General features: G+C 46.5%; 1 protein-coding gene across 1 annotated transcript; it reads right to left on the bottom strand.

Annotated features, from left to right (window-relative positions):
* Window positions 1-3,904: 3,904 nt before the first annotated feature.
* Window positions 3,905-17,633, bottom strand: LOC115405149 (ADAMTS-like protein 2). The gene is made up of 20 exons (XM_030114624.1): window positions 17,498-17,633; window positions 14,831-14,920; window positions 13,951-14,054; window positions 10,309-10,384; window positions 10,119-10,221; window positions 9,883-10,028; window positions 8,936-9,059; window positions 8,583-8,663; window positions 8,081-8,256; window positions 7,588-7,990; window positions 7,447-7,515; window positions 7,070-7,328; window positions 6,887-6,987; window positions 6,614-6,740; window positions 6,312-6,525; window positions 6,045-6,200; window positions 5,751-5,921; window positions 5,493-5,669; window positions 4,474-4,627; window positions 3,905-4,396 (listed from the first exon to the last, which is right to left on the bottom strand). Exons 1-20 carry the CDS (start codon window positions 17,594-17,596, stop codon window positions 4,248-4,250), a joined length of 2,979 nt encoding a protein of 992 aa, XP_029970484.1. The 5' UTR covers window positions 17,597-17,633; the 3' UTR covers window positions 3,905-4,247.
* Window positions 17,634-18,813: the final 1,180 nt, after the last annotated feature.

The following is an 18,813-nucleotide window of genomic DNA, read 5'->3' as shown; positions in this document are numbered from 1 at the left end:
AACAGTAATAGTGATAATTGTCAGATGGAAACAACTCTTAGGGACTTTCATTCTCCAAAAAAAGTTACACTGCTTTTGCACAACACTGCCACCTCCTGTACAAAGTTGACATTACATAGAAACCAGCTCTTCCGGAAAGGTGTGTGTATGTGTGTGTGTCAGTAGTAGGCTGTCAGACTGAGCAGGCTGATGAAGAGCAGAGCTGAGGAGGAGGAGGAACCCTGCAGTGGAGAGAAGACAAAGCCATGTCAGCCTCTCTCACTGTGACGGGAGAGTCAGTGAACGCATCGGCGGCCGCTCACCGAGGTCCCGCTGCCGCTCTCCATCCTCACCGTGCTGCTGTTCAGCTGCACCCAGAAGGTGGCGTAGTTCTGGACCAGAGAGGCGCTGCAGCAGGAACACATCTGCTCACATCTGGCACTTTGTCTGAAAAAGGAATTCCTGGGCATCGGTTGAAAATGTACCTGAAGTAGACGTCTCCGTAGCTGGAGTCGCTCGGCGCCTCCCAGGTCAGCTGGACTTTCTTCTTCTTGGATCCTGAAGCCTGGCTGACGCCAGAGTCCTACACACACATCACAGGTTATAGAGCATCTTCCCCCTGAGTGAGGGCGCTCCAGCCGAGCTCCTTCATACCTTCCTGTTGTTACAGTCCAGAGCGGTGAACATGGCCGGGTCGATGTTGGTGAACCTTCCTACAGGCCACAGCGACGCTGCTGCAGGAAACACACGTCACACACTCTCAGGATTTAAACATGTAGACGAGCTGCAGGACTTCAGACTGGACCTGGTCCAGGAAGTCATGTGCGAATAAATATATCGACAAGAATGAGTAACTGCTAGTGAAACAAACTGCTTCAGGAGGGTGAAGCGGCCCAGCAGGGTCACATTCCAGCTAGTTCATTCAGACACAGATTTACATTCTGTATCAGTTCTCCTGAGAAACCAAGATACAGGTCTTGTAAACATTTCAGTTTTGGTGCATCATTTTAGACACGAAGCTTTAAAACAAAGGTGACACTGTGTTATGATGGTTGAATGTATAGTTATGGAGATTTAAAGCAGACCTGAAAGAGACCAGACCCAGTAAGAGGAAAGGTGGAGTCCTGGGTTACCTTGCTGCTGAGTGCTTCTGGCCTGCAACAGGAAACCCTGGAACTCGGAGCTGTTGTCCACTCCCTCCACCGTCACTGACGGAGAAGAGAGACGCCACACTGTCAGGTTTCCGTGTGCTTCCAGTTGCTCCTTGCTATTTAATACATATTTTAAAAGTAGAACTGAGTTTGCATGTTCCCCCTGTGTGTGTTTGTTTCTTTGGATGCTGCTCCCCCGCAGACTCACCTGTAATGACTCCCCCTGGCCTGTAGGTGGAGCTGGACGCGGACACGGTGAACGGCGGGCTGCTGGCGGCGGCGCTGTAAGGCGGGTGAACGGGCAGCATGTGGCCGCAGGAGAAGGCCACCGAGCCGTTGGGGAAACACACACACCGGTCCAGGTGGCACACACACACCGCCAACACGAGCCACAGCGCCGCGTTCAGAGACATCTGGGGGGGGCGGGGTTACAGGGTGGAGACGGTTCTACTGGTCCCAGGCCTCGTTCACACGACAACGCAAACCTTTCATTACGTTTTCTGTTTCTGTTTCCATGACAACAGTGTTCAAACATACGGAAAACGCAACTTTTTGAAAACAGCTCCTCAGGTGGAACTTTTCAAAAACACTCAGATTCTGTTGTCGTGTAAACCAGGGAAAACACAACTGTGTTCCTGTTTCAGGGGAAAATAGCATCTTTGAATTTTTTTTTTCTTCAGAAAAGTTTTGCGTTTACACAGAAAACAATTTGAAAACGACGTCCATTTACTTTGAATATGTTTTGACATGTCTGGAACAAATTAATTCTTAATTCTAAATTGCCCGACACTGTAAACAATCAGTGTGTTACACAGTTATGAAACCAGCTACTATAACACAGAAACACCTCAGAGACTTCGAATAAACACAACCACACAAAGAATTATTGAAGATTGACACAAATACAAAAAACAAAAAAAATAAAATAAAAAGAATTTAACAGGTTTACCACCAAGAAGAAAAAAAAGTCTGCAAAACAAGCAAAATATAAATAATCAATTTACATTTACAATCATTCCAGACTAAATATAAATTGTATATATTTTTTCTAGTATATTTGAAAACATATAATTTCTGGTGAATTAAGGTTAAAATTACTCATATTTTTCAGAACTATAACTTAAGTTATAAAACTTATATTATAGCTATTTTTTTTAAATGCAATCCAAACAATGAAACTTCTAAAGACAAAATGACAATTTCTTTTTAAAACATTTTTAAAATCTTTTGAAAGAGTTTATTATTAAACATTCCACATAACCATAGAAGAATTGCTGAATATAAAAAATAACTGTCAATTCCACTGTTATATTAGTCACCATAAACCTTGTACATCTAATTTACTTTTCTCTGTGTTGTTTGATACGTTTGATATTCTATTAATTCTATTCTGTGTGCAGCAACACTGTAAAGAAAGATTAATGAAGTTTGTCTTTTCTGTTTTAAAACTATTTAAAAATTCCAATCAGCTTTTAGGAGGAACTTTGATTATCCTGACTGCTACTTTTCGTAGAAGTTGGTCATATTGAACTTTAAGTATTTTGTATAACTTCATATATCCACGTGAAGCTTCTCACCTGGTGTCTGGAGCCGCTGGACGTTTCTGTAGAAAGATTCAAACCGGAGTCAGGGAACTTTCTCCTCTGAATGACCTGACCTGAATCCGTCTCCCCTGAGCTGCTTCACCTTGTGGAGGTCGCTTCGATTAATGTTCATGATGTGGCGGTGCACCGCGGACATCCCCCCTCGTAACCACGGAAACGCCACTCGTGCAGATCCGAGTTATTCTACACAATGGTGAATAATGCGTCTCAGCATCACAACAGAGGGAGCGGCTCGTGTTTCCATGGATTAGGACCCAGTGTTCGATGCTTCTCCATTGGTACCAAGCGTGTAACCACTGCAGCGCTGTGATTGGCTCCCAGCAGCCCTGCGGCTTGAATTACCCCTAATTAACCCAAACACATTCAAGCTTTTCTCTCCTTTTTACAGCAACACTTCTTTATTCGATTGTTCTCCTCACACTTAACCCACATTTCTGAGAAGCAAGGAGCGCTTGGAACAACCAAGTTGTTCTTCTTAATCCATTAATGGTTTTAACTTGATGAAACTGTCATCTGATCCGTTTCCAGCCATCGATAATTCAACAGGAAACATCCAGCATGATGTACGATTGGAACGACTGAATCAACGCTATCTTTGCACAATGAGGCAGAATTCAGAGTCCGGTCTGTCTGCAGTCTGAAAATCCGGCAATCCTGGAAAAGTGCTGTTTCTAAATAGTCTACCAGTTTGAGAAGGGACTACACAACCCATCATGCTCTCTGTTGCCAGGGACCAGGATTGCTGGTTATGTAGATCGGGGGTGTCGAACAGCGTCAAGAAACTCACAGAACTTATATTTCCAGGTGACAGTTCACTTAGAAAGATTTGTAGGACTCAAACTTACCTCTCTGAGAGGCCAGGATGGAGATCGGAGTTTGGAGCTTCGAGATGCAGCAGTTTGATATGAGCAGATCCTGATCGTCTGATGGAGCAGCACGTTTTGTAAACAAACACTCACCCAGTTCAGCACTGTAGCATCTTTTACCAGAACTGAAGGTTTCAAAGTTTACCGTATTTGACCAGATTTTCCTTGCTGGTTTCTTCTGTCACCATAACGCTCTCTATGACACTCACATCTTTATACTGTATCTGTATTTACTGATCGGCTATCATGGACTTTTCAGAGGTCGACTTCTAATTCTTCGACAATCAAAAGAATCTCACAGCACTGCGTTTGGTTCTGGTTTATATTTCTCACATTGAGGCTGCACCACAGATGAACACAGAGCGTGGAGTGTGTCCCGGTGTGTCCTGACGTTAGTCTGTCTTCACATTGTCTGGGGAGGAAGTGGCGGGGAAACATGAAGGCAGCTGATTAAAACCCTTTCCACCCTCCGCTGGGGGAGGATCAGCTCTCATTGCTTTAGGAGTGTCGATGCGGGACAACATGGACGTGAAGAGTACAGTGGCGGCGTGTCGACCTTCAGGTAAACGGGTTCGGAGTGTCCTCGGCCTTTCCGTTGCTAGCAGCAGGCTTGTGTGTAGCACCAGTAAAGAGGTAAGAGTTCGCCTTCAGGGGCGCGGCGCCCTGCAGGACTGGCAGCAGGCCTTCCTGTAGTACCAGTGAGAGCACAGCTTCACCTTCAGGACCAGGGCGCAGTTGGCCGTGGGCTTGTCTTGGCAAGAGTCGTCCACCGCCACCGAGGCCGCCGGCGCCGCAGCTGGAGAAACAGAGAGGGACGGTGTGTATCTGCCTCCGGGAGGGATAACACAGCCACGCCGGTTCCTGCTGGAGTACCTGGCGCTTCCGTGGGACAGCTCTGGACCTCACAGCTCCGCCGGGCCTCGGGTTTGAGGGCCGAGTCGCAGCTGTGGCCGCGGGTCACCAGCTCCTCCCCCTGGTAGCACTTCACTTCCCGGACCTGGACGCCGCTGCCGCAGGTCTTACTGCACTGAGGTGGAGGAGCGAGGGTCATTCTCCTATACAGGCACGAGTTCTAACCCTGACGAACACGCTGAAACCGAACACCCAAAACACCGATAAAGTTCAGCATTTTCACAGAAACCAGAACTTTAATTCAGACTTAAATAATTCCCACAAACGACCTGGGGTTTCCACGGTGACGGTTTCTATGTTGATGATCCGCCGCTCTCCTTCACACTCTATTATGCTTCTGATGACCTTCATTGTTGGAGTCACACGAGGTTTGATCAGGTTCAAACCAGGTTGAACACGAACCTTTAAATCTGGGTCAGAGGGGTTTTTAAAACGCGCAGAAAGAATGAAGTAAATGTGGACGAAAATAAAACTTGTCCTCTCTGAAAAAAAGGGGTTTTCAGTTTTATTTTCACCCCATGTGTCTGAGCAGTTTGATAACAGACGGCTGTTTTTACCATGTTTCTTTGATTTAGTTCTTTTTTTTTCCAAACTTCTATCAATTTGAATTAATGGAGCATGAAAGCAACAGTTAAATAAAAGATAAAAAGTATTGGGAATCTTGTATTTATTTCCCACAAACCAGTCACACTGCAGGTTTGCATCATGATCAGTTTTAAAGCTTTGGAATCTAATTCAATACATCACATGTAAAAATGCAGTTTGTCACTTTGACCCAAGCGTCTGTACTTCTATTGAAAAATGTTTTCTTGAGAAGAGCTGCTGGACTTGGTTCATAAACATCCTGAATCGGACGTAAACACCACAGAGCAGCTGAATCCAGCTGCTCTCTCTCGGTAACTTGCTGACTAATACTTCCTGGTAGAGCTGCACCGACACGGACACCAGAATCAAGAATGGAGTCGATTCTGTTTGTTTACCTGTGACCAGGATGTGGAGAACCACTTGGAGCAGGGCCTCTGGAAGCAGGACGACCTGGTCTCGGGTTTTCTGGCGTGCTCGCAGCTGCTGTCGGGAAACTCCTTGAACACGCCTCCTTCCAGGCCGGCGCACACCACCTGACGATGGCGCACGCCGCGGCCGCAGGTGGCGTTACACTGAAACACGCGGACGAAGACGAGTGAAGTCTCTGTAGACGGAACGCGACGTGAAGCGTCTGCGTGGCGCGCTGCGGTCACCTGCTGCCACTCCTGCTCCACCCAGTGGGGGGCGCAGTCTCTGTCTCCGCAGGGGTAGATGGCCAGCGGGCGCAGCGCCTGGTCGCACTGCTCCTCCGACATCACGAGGCCGCCGGACGAGCGGCAGGTGACCACGCGCGCCATCCGGCCCTCCCGGCACACGCCGGAGCACTGCGGTGGCGGCGGCGTATAAAATTAGGGTATCAATCAAAGGAAAACCGCTTGGTAATGTAACTGAGGAACGGAATGAAATATTCCATTCATTTTGAAATCTGCAATGCAGCGTGAACCCACGGGCCCCCAGTCGGACACGGTCCAGCGGCGGTCGCACGGCGGCCCTTCACACTCCTGACTCTCCGCCGGCTGGGACGACTTGTTGCACAGCCTCATCTCCATGGAGCAGCGGACCTCCCGGGTGCGGACGCCCCGCGAGCCGCAGCGGGCCGAGCACTGGCGCACACACACACACACACACACACACAAACACACACACACACCATGTAAACCACAGCAGGTTGCGGTCCGGGCCTTTCTGTGTGCACGGTTTGCATGTTCTCCCACCTCGGACCACTCGGACACCTCCCACTGGGGGCCGCAGCTCTGGCCCAGGCACACCTTGCGGTTGGCGGGTTTGTGCAGGTCGTGGGACAGACACAGGGAGTCGTACACGGAGGAGTCGAAGCCGGGCGACAGCATCTTCCAGCAGCGCACCGTGCGGTACTGGACGCCCTCGCCGCAGGTCCGGGAGCACTCGCTCCACCCGCTGGTCTCCCACCTGAGGGGGAGGCAGAGCTTCGACTCACAGCTCGACGCCATCCCTTCCGATCCTCGCCGCTATTATATTCAGAATATGAACGCGGTACCGTGGAGGACACTCCTTCCCCGTGCAGAACTCGTGCGTGGGCTCCGGTCTGGTCACAGAGTCGCAGTAGCTGTCGTCCACCTCGGTGCCGTCGTATCGCACACATAAGGCGTAGCTGGTGGTGATGCCTGACGATTAAAAAGACACACTTCCTGTTAGTTGTTGCCAAGTTTAGTTACTGTTTCGGCGCTCACTGCGCCACCTTGTGGTACAGAACGGTACTACAAGACCCAGTGTGTCGGTTTTAGGGGAATAGCATGACGTCTGAGTTTACCTGTGGTGCAGGTGGAGCTGCAGGGGGCGTAAGCAGAAACCTTCCAGCGATACATGTCTGCCAGACTGATGTCCGGCTCCAGACCCACGTCGAAGTCGTTGCTGGAGGGAATCAGAGATCGGCAGGAAGGTTTACAAGAAGCGGTTCAATCGTCACAGGCCTGTGAGGGTGTGTGTCTCACACCTCTCGGTGTTGGCCTTCTGGACTGCCGACACCTGCTGCAGCTGCACCAGAACGCCGGGGTGTGTGCCGGCTTCAGCGCGTGCAGAATCGGAGTGTGTGCCGGTGATCGGCACCACGTCGGGGTGCGGCACCAGAGGCTCCGCTCCGGTTTCTGCCGGACCGCCGAGCGTGTCCTCGGCAGTGTGTGTGTTGGTCTGGTTGTAGCGTAAACCCTCCTGCAGCAGGCGGGGGGTTTCTTCAGGGTGAGAACTCTGAAGGCCTGAGCAGGAAATGGAGGAAGAGAAGCATCTCACTGATATAACCTGAGAGAAAAAGAGGAAAAAACAAACATCTCGGAGAAAAACTTTAAAGGTTTTCTCTGTTGCGCTCGTTGCTACCTGGAAACGACAGCAGCAGTGTGTTTTCATCAGCGGCGGACGGCTCGTCGATGGAGTTGGAGGAGCTTCCTGTGTGAAAGAAAATGTTAAGAATGCTAAAGTGTAGAGCGTCTCAGAAATTAGACTAAATGCATGACTTACTGTAACCGGGCGGCGTGAGCGGTCCGGGCTCCTCCACGTCGTTGTGGCTGAAGACATGACTGACGTCGGCGGGTCTGTAGACCAAGATGGCCGCTGGTGGCGGAGGCGGAGGCGGGCTGGATGTCTGGATCTCCCAGGCCTCCTCCTCCTCCTCCTCCTCCTCCTCCTCCTCCTCCGCCGGCACACGGCTGCTGCTGAAGTGACGGACGGACTCGTCGCCCCGGCTGTGGTTCACCGAGCCGCCCTGAAGCCGCAGGGTCTCCTCGTTTACCTCCATGTGGGTGCGGTTGATGTGGGAGTGGGCGGAGCCTGGGGGGATTTCTACACCCGCCAGGCCGTGAGAGCTGACGGGGATGGTGTACTCGTAGGTGATGTGAGGGAGCTTCCCGTTCAGGTTGTAGTACTGCACAGAGACACGGCGACGTGGGTTCATATCACTGCATTCGGTTCTTGTTCTGTTCAGCTCGGCTTCAGAATCAACAACCCGTGTTACCATGACGTTGAGGCCCAGCTGCGTGGGACCCTGGGCGATGATGTACTCCAAGCCGTCGGAGAACACGTTGCCGGGACGGCGGTATTTGAAGATCGTTCCCGCCACGTGGAAGTTCTGGGGGTTGTCGAACACGCTGTTTCCATTGAAGAAGAAATGTCCCGCCTCGTCCGACAGCGCTGGGGAGGAGCGGCGGCAGAGACGGACAACAGTGACGTTCAATACCTGAGCACACGGGCGCGTGGTATCGACCAAGAGGCGGTGCAGGGGCAGAACCTTAGCAAGTAGCTGAAGGTTCATACTCGTACTTCTACATGTCCTTTAAAATAACAGGTATCGATGAATCAAACTGCAAGAAAATGTAACATCATTCAGTGGAGCAGCTCGCCGCTGCCTGCTTGAGCTTTGTTTTCCAGGTTTTTCCTCTTTGCTCTGAACTGGTCCACAGATCAAATCACCTGTTTTCCATACTGATCTTACAGAAGCTGCAGGCTCAGGTTCTCACCCAGGATGTTCTCTGTCTTGCGCCTCTCAACGATCTGAATGTCTGAAGACCCGGCGGGGATGTTGGTGATGAGCACGTAGCCTGTAGACAAAAATAAAAAAAAACATCCTCTTTAGACCTTGACTGAACACCGATCAATACGTGACAGAAGACATTGATCCGTTTCTCCAGGCTTTCTGTAGGTCATTATCTCACATTAAAGTTTTTGGTTGAAATTCTCTGACTACATTTCCAAATCTTTGTTTCTGTAGCTTTCTAATGACTACTGAGTATCAGGATACAGGAAGTAACTTGGTGGGAGGACTTTCCCACATGCACGTCTGTCTACATGCGCGTGTTTGAGTGTGTGTTACCTAACTGTGTGAGTGCCTTCCTGTACGACCCAGAGATGCGCTGGCATGACGTCCCGTTGCCGCCGCACGCGCCACACCTGTCCACCGTCTTGCTGCTGTACAGCTGGCCGTCACAACCTACGGGCTGCAGCGCAAAGCTGGCTGTTCACCACTTCACTCACCACCTTTAAAATATATACGCACTGCCTGCGTGGAAACTGACGCCTGCTGACAGTTGAAGATATTTTAAAAAAATAAATTGAAAGCGACATTTTTTAACCCTGAAATGGAATTATTTTAGGGATGCACGACATGACTCGTGTTGTTATACACTTTAAAGAATGAGTATCAGTGTTTTTTAATGGCTGCTTCCTCAAAACATGGTTTCAGCGTTTCGATATTTACTTTAACGTTAAAACTGAATTTGGAAAATATAGAAAGTTTTGAAGTTAGTCTCAATCTAACACTGTTATTTCACTGTATTTGTTTTGTATATTGTATTTCAAGTTTTGAAAAATGAACAAATGAACTACTTCTTCCAAATTCAGTGTTTACATGATTTACATGTCATCACACAAACTTGTTTTTCAATACCGATACTGCTAAATATCAGTTATCAGCCATCTGCAATATTAATAACGGATATCGTATCAGTCTAAATTTTTATGTTGTTGCATGACCTCTAGATTATTTTTCAAGAAGTGACCCAAAATACTGAAAAATTCAAACATAAATAATCAATATGGTCAGTTCAGTTGGTCTAAAATTGGATTTGATTGTAAAAAAGGATGTTATTGTAAAAATACGTGTTTTAAATCAAAATGAGTTTTGTAAAACTATAAGACACACTCTTCATGTTCTCTAAAAATTTCTTAGTATTAAATATCTTGTTTATACAGCATATATACTGACCATGTCCAAGAAATGATCCCAGAAACCCAAGCATCTTCGGCTCCTCGTGGGATTACCTGGCAGACGCCTTCGATGCAGACTCCTCGGTACTTGGCGTCGCGGCAGAAGGTTCCGTCGTGGGCTTGAACCAGCAGCTGGCGCTCGCCGCTGACCGTGGTGCACTGCAGGTCGCACGGCTTGTTGGAGATGCTGATGTAATCCGCTGCGCGGGGAATTCAACAGGAAATCAGTCTCATCTGCACGGAGCTGGAGCCGGGCCTTCACTGCCGGATCGCTGGCGGCGCCGGGTCACCTGGGTACAGCGGGATCCACTGGTAGTACCTCCTCCCGAAGGCTTTGGAGTTGAACTGGGAGCACTGGTGCTGCTTGAAGCTGACGCTGGAGCTGGGGCAAGCCTGAAAAACACAGCGTCTCACACACAGCCGGCCTCGTGGCTTCACACCGGCGGATCCGCTTCCTCTGAGGAGAGCTGAAGGTCATACCTGATTGGCACAGAGCTGGTACTGTTTAGGCGAGCCGGCGCAGTACGAGCTGTTCACGTCCTGGGTGCTGGACAGCCTGGAGAGGAGACGGGACGGAGCAGGACTGATGGGTGAAGCTGACGTATACCTGACACAATCCTACATATTTTATGATGCTGATATAATATTGTTGATGAGTTTGTGCTTTGAGGCTTATTCTAACAAATTACAGTCCTTTTTTAACAGCTGTGCCTGGGTCGTATTGTTTTCATTCCTTTTGCACTTGCAGTTTCTGCCAGAGGCATTTCAGACACCGACTCTTTGTCTTTGGACCTTTTGTGGTTGTGAGTTCTGCCACTTGGCCTCCAGGTATGAAATAATGAAGCGAAACACAAAACTTTATTTTGACAACACCAGGGTTGTTTTTTTGTGTGGCTACTTCCTGTCTGGATCGATCTTCTTGGCCTGCCGTCGGTGAATTGTGCTCCACTGTATTGTGCGACTCGGCCCACCTTTCTCTGCTCATTCTGCACAGAGCTCCCCCAGGAGCAGCTCCGGACTCCACCGACGACACACCACCACCACCCATGTGAGTTTACTTAGCGCAGATCAAACCTGGCAGGAAGTACGCGCCGAATTGGAGGTGACAACCGTAACTACATAACTAAGAACATATGAATAAGGAGTCCATCCAGGTAAGAACTGAGAATGGAGCCATTGTTCTCCAGCTATCAAACACATTCTGCTTCAGGAGTCAGGTTCACCCCAGTCTCCTCCCGAGCGGGCCGGACCGGTAAACAGGGGCCTTATGTTTGACACCCCTGTTGTAAGTAGTAGGAAAACAGATATTCGATACAGCTTCTAACCCTTCGTCTGACTGAAGACTTCCTCTGGTTTGCAGCCCATTACACCCACAGCTCGCCCACTGCCACTTCCTCATAGAGTAAACAGCGACTCAGTGACATTCAGAGGAGCCATGTTCCTGAGAGGAGCAGCAGCTGCAGCGTCGAGAAAATCATACTTACGGCTTCAGCCCGGCTGAAGCTAATGGCCTCTATTGTACTTTTTTGTATTTACTCATCGTACTGCTCCCAGCCTCTTTCTAGCTTTTTGTTGAAAGTAAATAGAGTACAACAGGAGCTGGAAGATGGAAGAAACAAAAAACAATAATCATATGTGCACAATTTACCACAAATTAATCATCATTTTGTGCAACAAAAGACTTGGTTGAATTAATTCCATGCACTCATTTATGGCCTGCAAAGAAAAGCCAAAATCATCCACAAAAAACTAATTATTTTAGACCTTGTGGCGACAGAGCAATAGTCAGAAGCACTAAAAACCAAGAAAAATTGCTGCAAATGTGACTTCAGTGTTTTTCTAGTAGTTGAAATGAATCACATTGTTGCAGCATGTTCACCTGATATTAATACTGCTGTGTCTTCTTTGAATAAATAGAAAACTAAACTTCATTGAGGTCATTAATAATCATAACCACAAACTGAGAACAACACCCAAACTGTTAAGGAGTAACAACACAAAATACAGCTAAACTGTCACACACACTTTTTCCAAGAGTCAATCTGAGGAAATAACCAGTAAATATAACCAATAACTGTATGCAGTTATTATCCACCATGATTATCATATATAAAGTTGAAGGTACACACAGCCCAGTCTGATCTCATTTCGGCTGGATTAAAATGAAAGCTTCATTACAGATCAATTACAAACAATCAGTGTTTACTTTAGGTTTAAAGAAGTGGACCTGGAACTATTCATATGTCATGAACTTAAATGAAATCTGCATAAAAAACTGAAATCCACTCTGATAAAGTGCTTCTCTATTTTCAGATCACAGGACTTCTGTAGTTACAGCACGTTTTCTCATGGTTTGGTTTTGATGCTGATGCTATTTTGCTACTAAAATCAATCGAATTCTAGAGTGCAGATTAAATTTTCTGGGGTTTTTTTTTTTTTATAGAGTACATTGGTCTTTGAAGCATTTCAGTGCCTTCTCACTGCTTTCATTTCCCTGATTTCAAAACACTATTTCATTTATACCAATTTTTCTAACTAGAAAAACTGACTTAGCCAAAGTCACACTGTTATAAACATATCGGTGTATTATAAAGACAAAGGTTCAAATAAATCTCAGTTCAGAGCCACATTCTATTAAAAAAAACTGACCAGCATCATCTGGTCTAAAACGGACTTCTTATTAATAATATTATCGTATTAAAACCCATTTAAGTCCAAAATACACTATAAACTACAACTATAGTTTTTTAAAGGACACATTTATACTTTTTTTAAAAAACTTTTTTAAAGAAAACTCATACCCCGTGAGGAAAGTAATAAAATCATGTATTCAGTTATTTTGAAGGAAGTGATTTCTGTAGCTCTTCTCTGAACTTTGAGATTGTGTTTTGGTGTTTTGGTGAACTGTGTTCACAGACGATGGTTTACAGAGGTGTTATTCTGATTTCCCAGACGGAATCCTGATCTGTTTTTAATGAAAGGGGCAAAAGATCACAGCCATTCGAAGCTTTAAAGATTGTCTCAGATTGTCCTTGAATTCTTCAAATCGTTCATGGACTAAATGTGGAGAAATTTGCAACAATCTTCATTGTTCAGTACAATTTCTGAAAGACTGGAGCCGGTCTACATTTCGCCACTAAAGTGACATTACAGTGATACATACAGGAAAGGCACAAGTTCAGGGCAGAATGAGCGAACTGTACAGAAAAGCAAGCATTTGGTTTTGTTGAGAAATAGAGGAGTGAGTGAACCTCCACAGAGCAGCTGGCGGAGATAAATCTCAAGCGATTTTCAGCACTTTAAATGTTTGTAAAATTTTACAACAAGCGATTTCTTTGCAGTGCCTGTACCGGGAAAATCCAGAGCGCGCTCTAGTTTATGGCTGATTCCCAGTGTGTGTGTGTGTGTGTGTGTGTGTGTTAGGGAGGTCCGACAGAAGTCCAGCTCGGAGTTAATGCATCTGTCTTTCGTTAAGTTCGCCCCCCACGGACACACCTCCCTCTCTCTCAGGCCCATCCTCCAACTGTGTTTAGACACCGAGGTTCGGGAGGCGGCGGGAGGAGGTGAGCCGGAGGTCACCGTGCAGGAGTGTCACATCTAATTGGCAGGAGGTGATGAAGGGGGAGGACTGGAGAGGAGAGCCCGGGAGGAGAGGAGGAAGAGGAGGTGAAGGGAAGGAATGAAGGGGGGCGGTGGGAAAGACAGAGGGCCAACAGTGAGGGCAGAGCGGTGTTAATCTCGCCTGACAGGAACTTCCGCCAGTCTGACAGGGCATGTCAAATGCACCAGCGCGGCTGCAAACACACTCCCTGTCAGAGCTCTGCCGTCGCCGCGATGTTCTCCACCTTTACTGCTGCTGGAAACTAAGCTGAGCTCAATGAAATGGTTTTATATCAGAAAGAATATGATCAATTTCACAACAGCTCAGCAACTTCCAATACACGGAAACCGACGGCGTCGTCCATTAACAGAAGTGTCACTGCTGAAATCTTCTATATTTCAGCTCTCAGTGAACAACAGATCTTCTTTCACACTATCACGATGGTCTGACGCAACGCAGACAGATTCCAGCGCTCTCGCTGGCGTGACGGATGATTTAGGTTCCATCTGAAAACACACTACCTCTGTATGAGACAGTGTCTCTCCTGACTCCTGACTCCTCCCCCACAGTTCCTGGAGCAGGAGGACCAACTGGACCACTCGCCCCACCACTGGAACACGTCCTCCTGAGAGGAGAGACACAAAGCAGCCAGTCAGACACCGTGACGGAAAGGGCAGCGTGCAGTTTTTCACTTACAGTCCGGGAGCTCGATCGGCGGAGAGGAATTTCAGCTGGGCTACTGACCAGTTCGAGAATGGCAGCATCAGTCACATGTGCAGCTTAAATATGTGGCTTCTCATCAGTGATGCTGCCATCCAGTTGAATCAGACAGACCTCGGCATTTTTAAGCTCCGAATGGCGTCACTTCTTTGGAAGAGAGACGGCTTGAAGCATTCCAGTTTATGAAACACGTTGCAAGTCCGCCAACAGTATGGATGTGTCCAATAAAACCCATTTTTCCAGCTCTTTAAACATCAAGCAGCTTTTCACTCACATGGACATAACTTCATGCACACAGGCCAGGCTGCAGCAGAGCTGTGTGCACGAGTCATTAAAACAGCAAAAACACCAAAACTTTCTGAATTCATCCTTGACACACTGATCCAAATTCTTTAATTTCATCCACAGAAATCCCAAGAAAGTAGCATGCCTTTGCTTAGAAATGTACATTTGTTAACATTTAGCTTCTCTACCCCAACATGAAGCAATAGATGGGATCACTGTGAGTCTAAAAACAATAAACAATAATAGGCAAATATCCTGCTGTCAAAAAACTCCTGGGACACACCCAGTTGCAGCAGGAAACTGTGAGTTTAGCACATGTAGCTGGAAGTTTCCATGTGCATTAGAAGAGTCATTCAGCAGAGCAGCTTCAGGAGCACGGCCGTGCGACTACACTACCTTTTTGTTGGACTGTCTGGCTCGGCGACTGTCATCGTCGTGCGGCGGCAGACGGACGTCGTGCAGCTCCGCCCTCCCTTTACTGCTGTCCTGACAGACACACACAGAGAGCACAACACACCCACACGTGAACACGTGAACACGGGAAACATCCCGGCTGAGGAGGCACAGGGGGCGAGGCTGAGGCGCTGCAGGGGGGCTTCGATGTGACGCGGTGCCGTAAACTGGCCTCAAAATTCACCTCCTTTTATTATTAACACGGAGTTTGCATGTTCTCCCTGTGGGTTTTCTCCTAAAGTCCAGAAACATGCAGATAAGATAACCTGTCCCTGTGACAGATTGACTAGTTTGGGATGTGCCCTGCCTTCACCCCTAATCAGCTGTCACACTAATGCTATCTCAAGTGTTATAAAATAAAAACTTTGATTTTACACGGTTCTTGAAGTAGCCTCTTTTCAGACTTATGAAGGAACGGACTAAAAAAAGTCAAAGTTACTTCTGTTTAATAAGCAGTTGTCATCACTTACTATATGAATTAGACTGCAGCATATAAAAACGCAATGAATGCTTCACCAAAATTCTATGTAACTAGCTTTAAAGACTGCTTTTATCTCTTTCAGCAGGTCCTGTAAAGTGTAGTTCACACTTTAAACTTCTCTGGTGCTTCTCACAGAAAGGCATCAATCCTCAGAGAAATTATGCTGGTTCTCCACCAACTCCAAAAGTACAAAGTGACCTCTGCCTTGTGCAAAACTCACCCACTGTTTGGTTTGAATGCACCGAAAATGGAAAATTAAGTGCCTCTACAAACACAACTTCACAAATGTGCCTCGGTGCTTAAAGAAATCGTTTTTTCTCTGATCCCTCCCACAGAGCGCAGGAAGAGGAGACTGAAGAGCAGCAGCATGAATCAGAAGGATGTGGCCAGCGTTGAGTCTTGCAGAGGTGTTATACTTGCTCATCCGTTCTTTTACCACCAACATGCAAACACACACACACAACAGACTGAAAATCCCACCACCGTCTTCTGTCAGCAGGGTCCCAAACAAGCCTGCACAGGCTGGCTGCACTGTCAGATTACCCCGTGGCGAATTCAGCACACCGACACACACACACACACACACACACACACACACACACACACACACACACGATGCAGTCATCGAGGTTCACAATGTGGCTCAGACGATCTGGCTGAAGCAAACAACAGCTTACCTGGATATGCCTGAATGATTTGTTCAGAATTAATTGGCTAAATTAAGTTTAGCCAACCCATGTGGGTTAGAGTTAGGGTTAACTAACCTTCACCCGATGGGTACCTCAACCTCACTGGTTCTAATGGATGTCAAACACTGTGTAAAGTCGGTATCTTTCATGTTATTGTGACAGAGAAAGATCCCAGTAAAGCTGAAAATTGAATGCGTGTGATTTCCATACGCCCGGATGCTTCTTTGTCATTTATAAATCATAAATGTTATTTTCGGAGCGCTTGCACATGTGCAAGAAAGACTGATGGATGCAAACGTTGTGCACATGTGCGGTCATCCATATTTCAGGAAAGTGATAATGTCTACTTTTTGCAGTGAGACGGTTGAGTTTTGAAAACATTGGAGTGGAAATCTTTCAAAAGGACACATTTAAGAGTTGCACATATATTAGAACACTGTGCTCCACAGTGAATACAAACATAATAATTTGCAATTCTGTTTACACGACAACGTTTTTAAATGAAACCTGAGAATTCCTTTGCTGTCTCTGTTTTCGTTTACAGTCAGTGCGAAAACTTCCACCTTGGGAGATGTTTTCAAGGCATTATATTTTCAGTGGCTACGAGCAAATGCTCTTGTCTTCATGAAAACTAGGGAAAATGCAACTTTTCAAAAACATTGCTGCACACCAGTCATAACAACTAACAACAGTCTGTTCGAATGCATGGCGGTGTATTCACCACTGTTAATGCATAGCATACTGTTCTCTGCACGCATGTCTGCGTGGTTTCATCACAAAAGTAATAGACAGAGGAAAGTCAGGGCCCGAAGTGCTAACTACATCGTTTTTCTGCTGTTTCTGTGTGAACAGACATCGTTTTTAAAACCTTTCCATGTAAACGTGAAACTTTTCTAATACGAAAACACAAACAAAACTATTCATTTTCGCTTCAAACGTGTAAATGGAGCTTGAATCGTGTCTTCATAAAAATCTATGTTATGTATGCTGGCCTTATGTATCTATACATAATGTATACATAATGTATAATACATTATATTAATATTTCGATCGATACTATAAATACAAATAACCTTTGGCCCATAAAACTTTCAAACTTCAGCCCCTGAACCTCTAAACTGTGGATCCGGCCCTGAACCTCTGATTTCGGGCATTTAACAGCTCGTTTGTTGTGCAAACTCCAGCCTAACAATGCATCCCGCTGCCAGCAGCAGCATCTCATGGAGGAAGTCCCGCGGGAGAGGAGAGCCTCTGCTCCCCGGACGGACCGGGCTCCGCAAAGGACGGAGAGAAAAGGCTTCAAGAAACGGTTCTGAGGCGAGAACAAAACAAGAGCGAGGTTTAATTAAAAGTGACAGACTTGTGAAAGTGAGCGAGCCCCTCCGCCTCCGCCTCCCTCCCCGACCCGCCTCCCTCCTCCTTCGACGCGGAGACATTTACCTTAACGGGCCGGCCGCCGGTCAGCGGGGCCGCCGGGCGGAGCAGCAGCGGGAGCAGGACGGAGCAGACCGGGAGAGCCAGGCGTCCGTTACCGAACATGGTTCATTCATGTCACGGAGCGACCTCCGCTCCCCTCCTCTCCCCTCTCCTTCTGCCCTCCTTCCTCCTCCCATTTCGACCCCCTCTTTTTTTTTTTTTTTTTTTTTAGGGAGCTACGCCTTCTGGTGCTCCTCGCGCGCACGCGCACACTTCACTAGGCGCCAATTATTAGTCACGTGACGTGCGCGTGTTTGTTTATGTTTACATGGTTTTCCACAATGTTTCTCAATTTTTTTCATGTTTTTTCTAGTAAGCTTATATCTTCATGAATGACTGTTATTATTATTATTATTATTATTATTATTATTATTATTATTATTATTATTATTATGTTAATAATATTTTTTCCTTTTTGGTAGAAACATATACTGGTTTAAACTTATCTTCTATAAGGTAGTAAAGGGTGTCAAACATGAATTATTTTAATGTTTTATTTTTTGTATGTCTGTCTGATATTTGTGTATTTGCTGCTGCACAGGTCTCTCTTGTAAATGAGACCCTGGGTAAATAAAGTTCTACCTGTATAAATAAAGGGTAAATTTAAAAAAAGCTAAATAAATAAAAAATGAAGCCTACAAGAGCCACTGGCCTACAAGAGAAGTAGACCGTCTTCTAAATGAATTTATCCTGTGCAGGATTGGAGGGCACTGGAGCCATTCCCAATTCACTATGGGTGAGGGCAGAGTGCAGCCTGGACAGGTCACCAGTCCATTGAAGATCAACATTTTATCATATAGGGCTTTGAATTCAGATCTAACATGCAGTTTTAGAGGACTATAAACTTCCAGAGTATTGTAATGTGACTGAGAGGTGTGCTTTCTTGCCCCTGTGTGTCCCATAACAGGATATTCAAACAATAAACAGCACTGAATGTCAACTCTCAGTTTCAGATTTTGGTTTTGGCCATGCCACATGTGATGGCAGCAGTATAATTAACTCAGAAGTCCAGAGAAACATTTAGTCTACCAATTTAAAGAAAGATGTAAGCAGCCTGACGAGGAGGTTCTTCATCATAACCCCAAAGCACACGGCCAAGAAGTGAAAGTCTGGAAGAGATCCTCCAAAACCAACAACTGTTGTAAAACCCTAGAAAAGTATCAGAAAGAATAATGTGAAGGTTTAGTGGCTTAAATGGATGACAGACTTGATGCAGTTATTGCAAGCTAAGAATGTGTGAATAATAGTAATGACAAAAATCCATGAATTACGCCAAATAT

This window comes from Salarias fasciatus, chromosome 18 (assembly GCF_902148845.1).
Source record: "Salarias fasciatus chromosome 18, fSalaFa1.1, whole genome shotgun sequence".
Classification (NCBI taxonomy): Eukaryota; Metazoa; Chordata; class Actinopteri; order Blenniiformes; family Blenniidae; genus Salarias; species Salarias fasciatus.
Note: the sequence above shows the minus strand (reverse complement) of the source record. Positions and strands in the feature narration are given on the sequence as shown.

Coding starts and splice junctions, on each gene's coding strand:
- LOC115405149 (XM_030114624.1), bottom strand. CDS start 17,596: ATGTTCGGTAACGGACGCCTGGCTCTCCCGGTCTGCTCCGTCCTGCTC. Junction 7,329..7,446: donor ACTGCTGCTGTCGTTTCCAG/GTAGCAACGAGC, acceptor TTTCCTGCTCAG/GCCTTCAGAGTTCTCACCCT. Junction 6,988..7,069: donor CAGAAGGCCAACACCGAGAG/GTGTGAGACACA, acceptor GATTCCCTCCAG/CAACGACTTCGACGTGGGTC.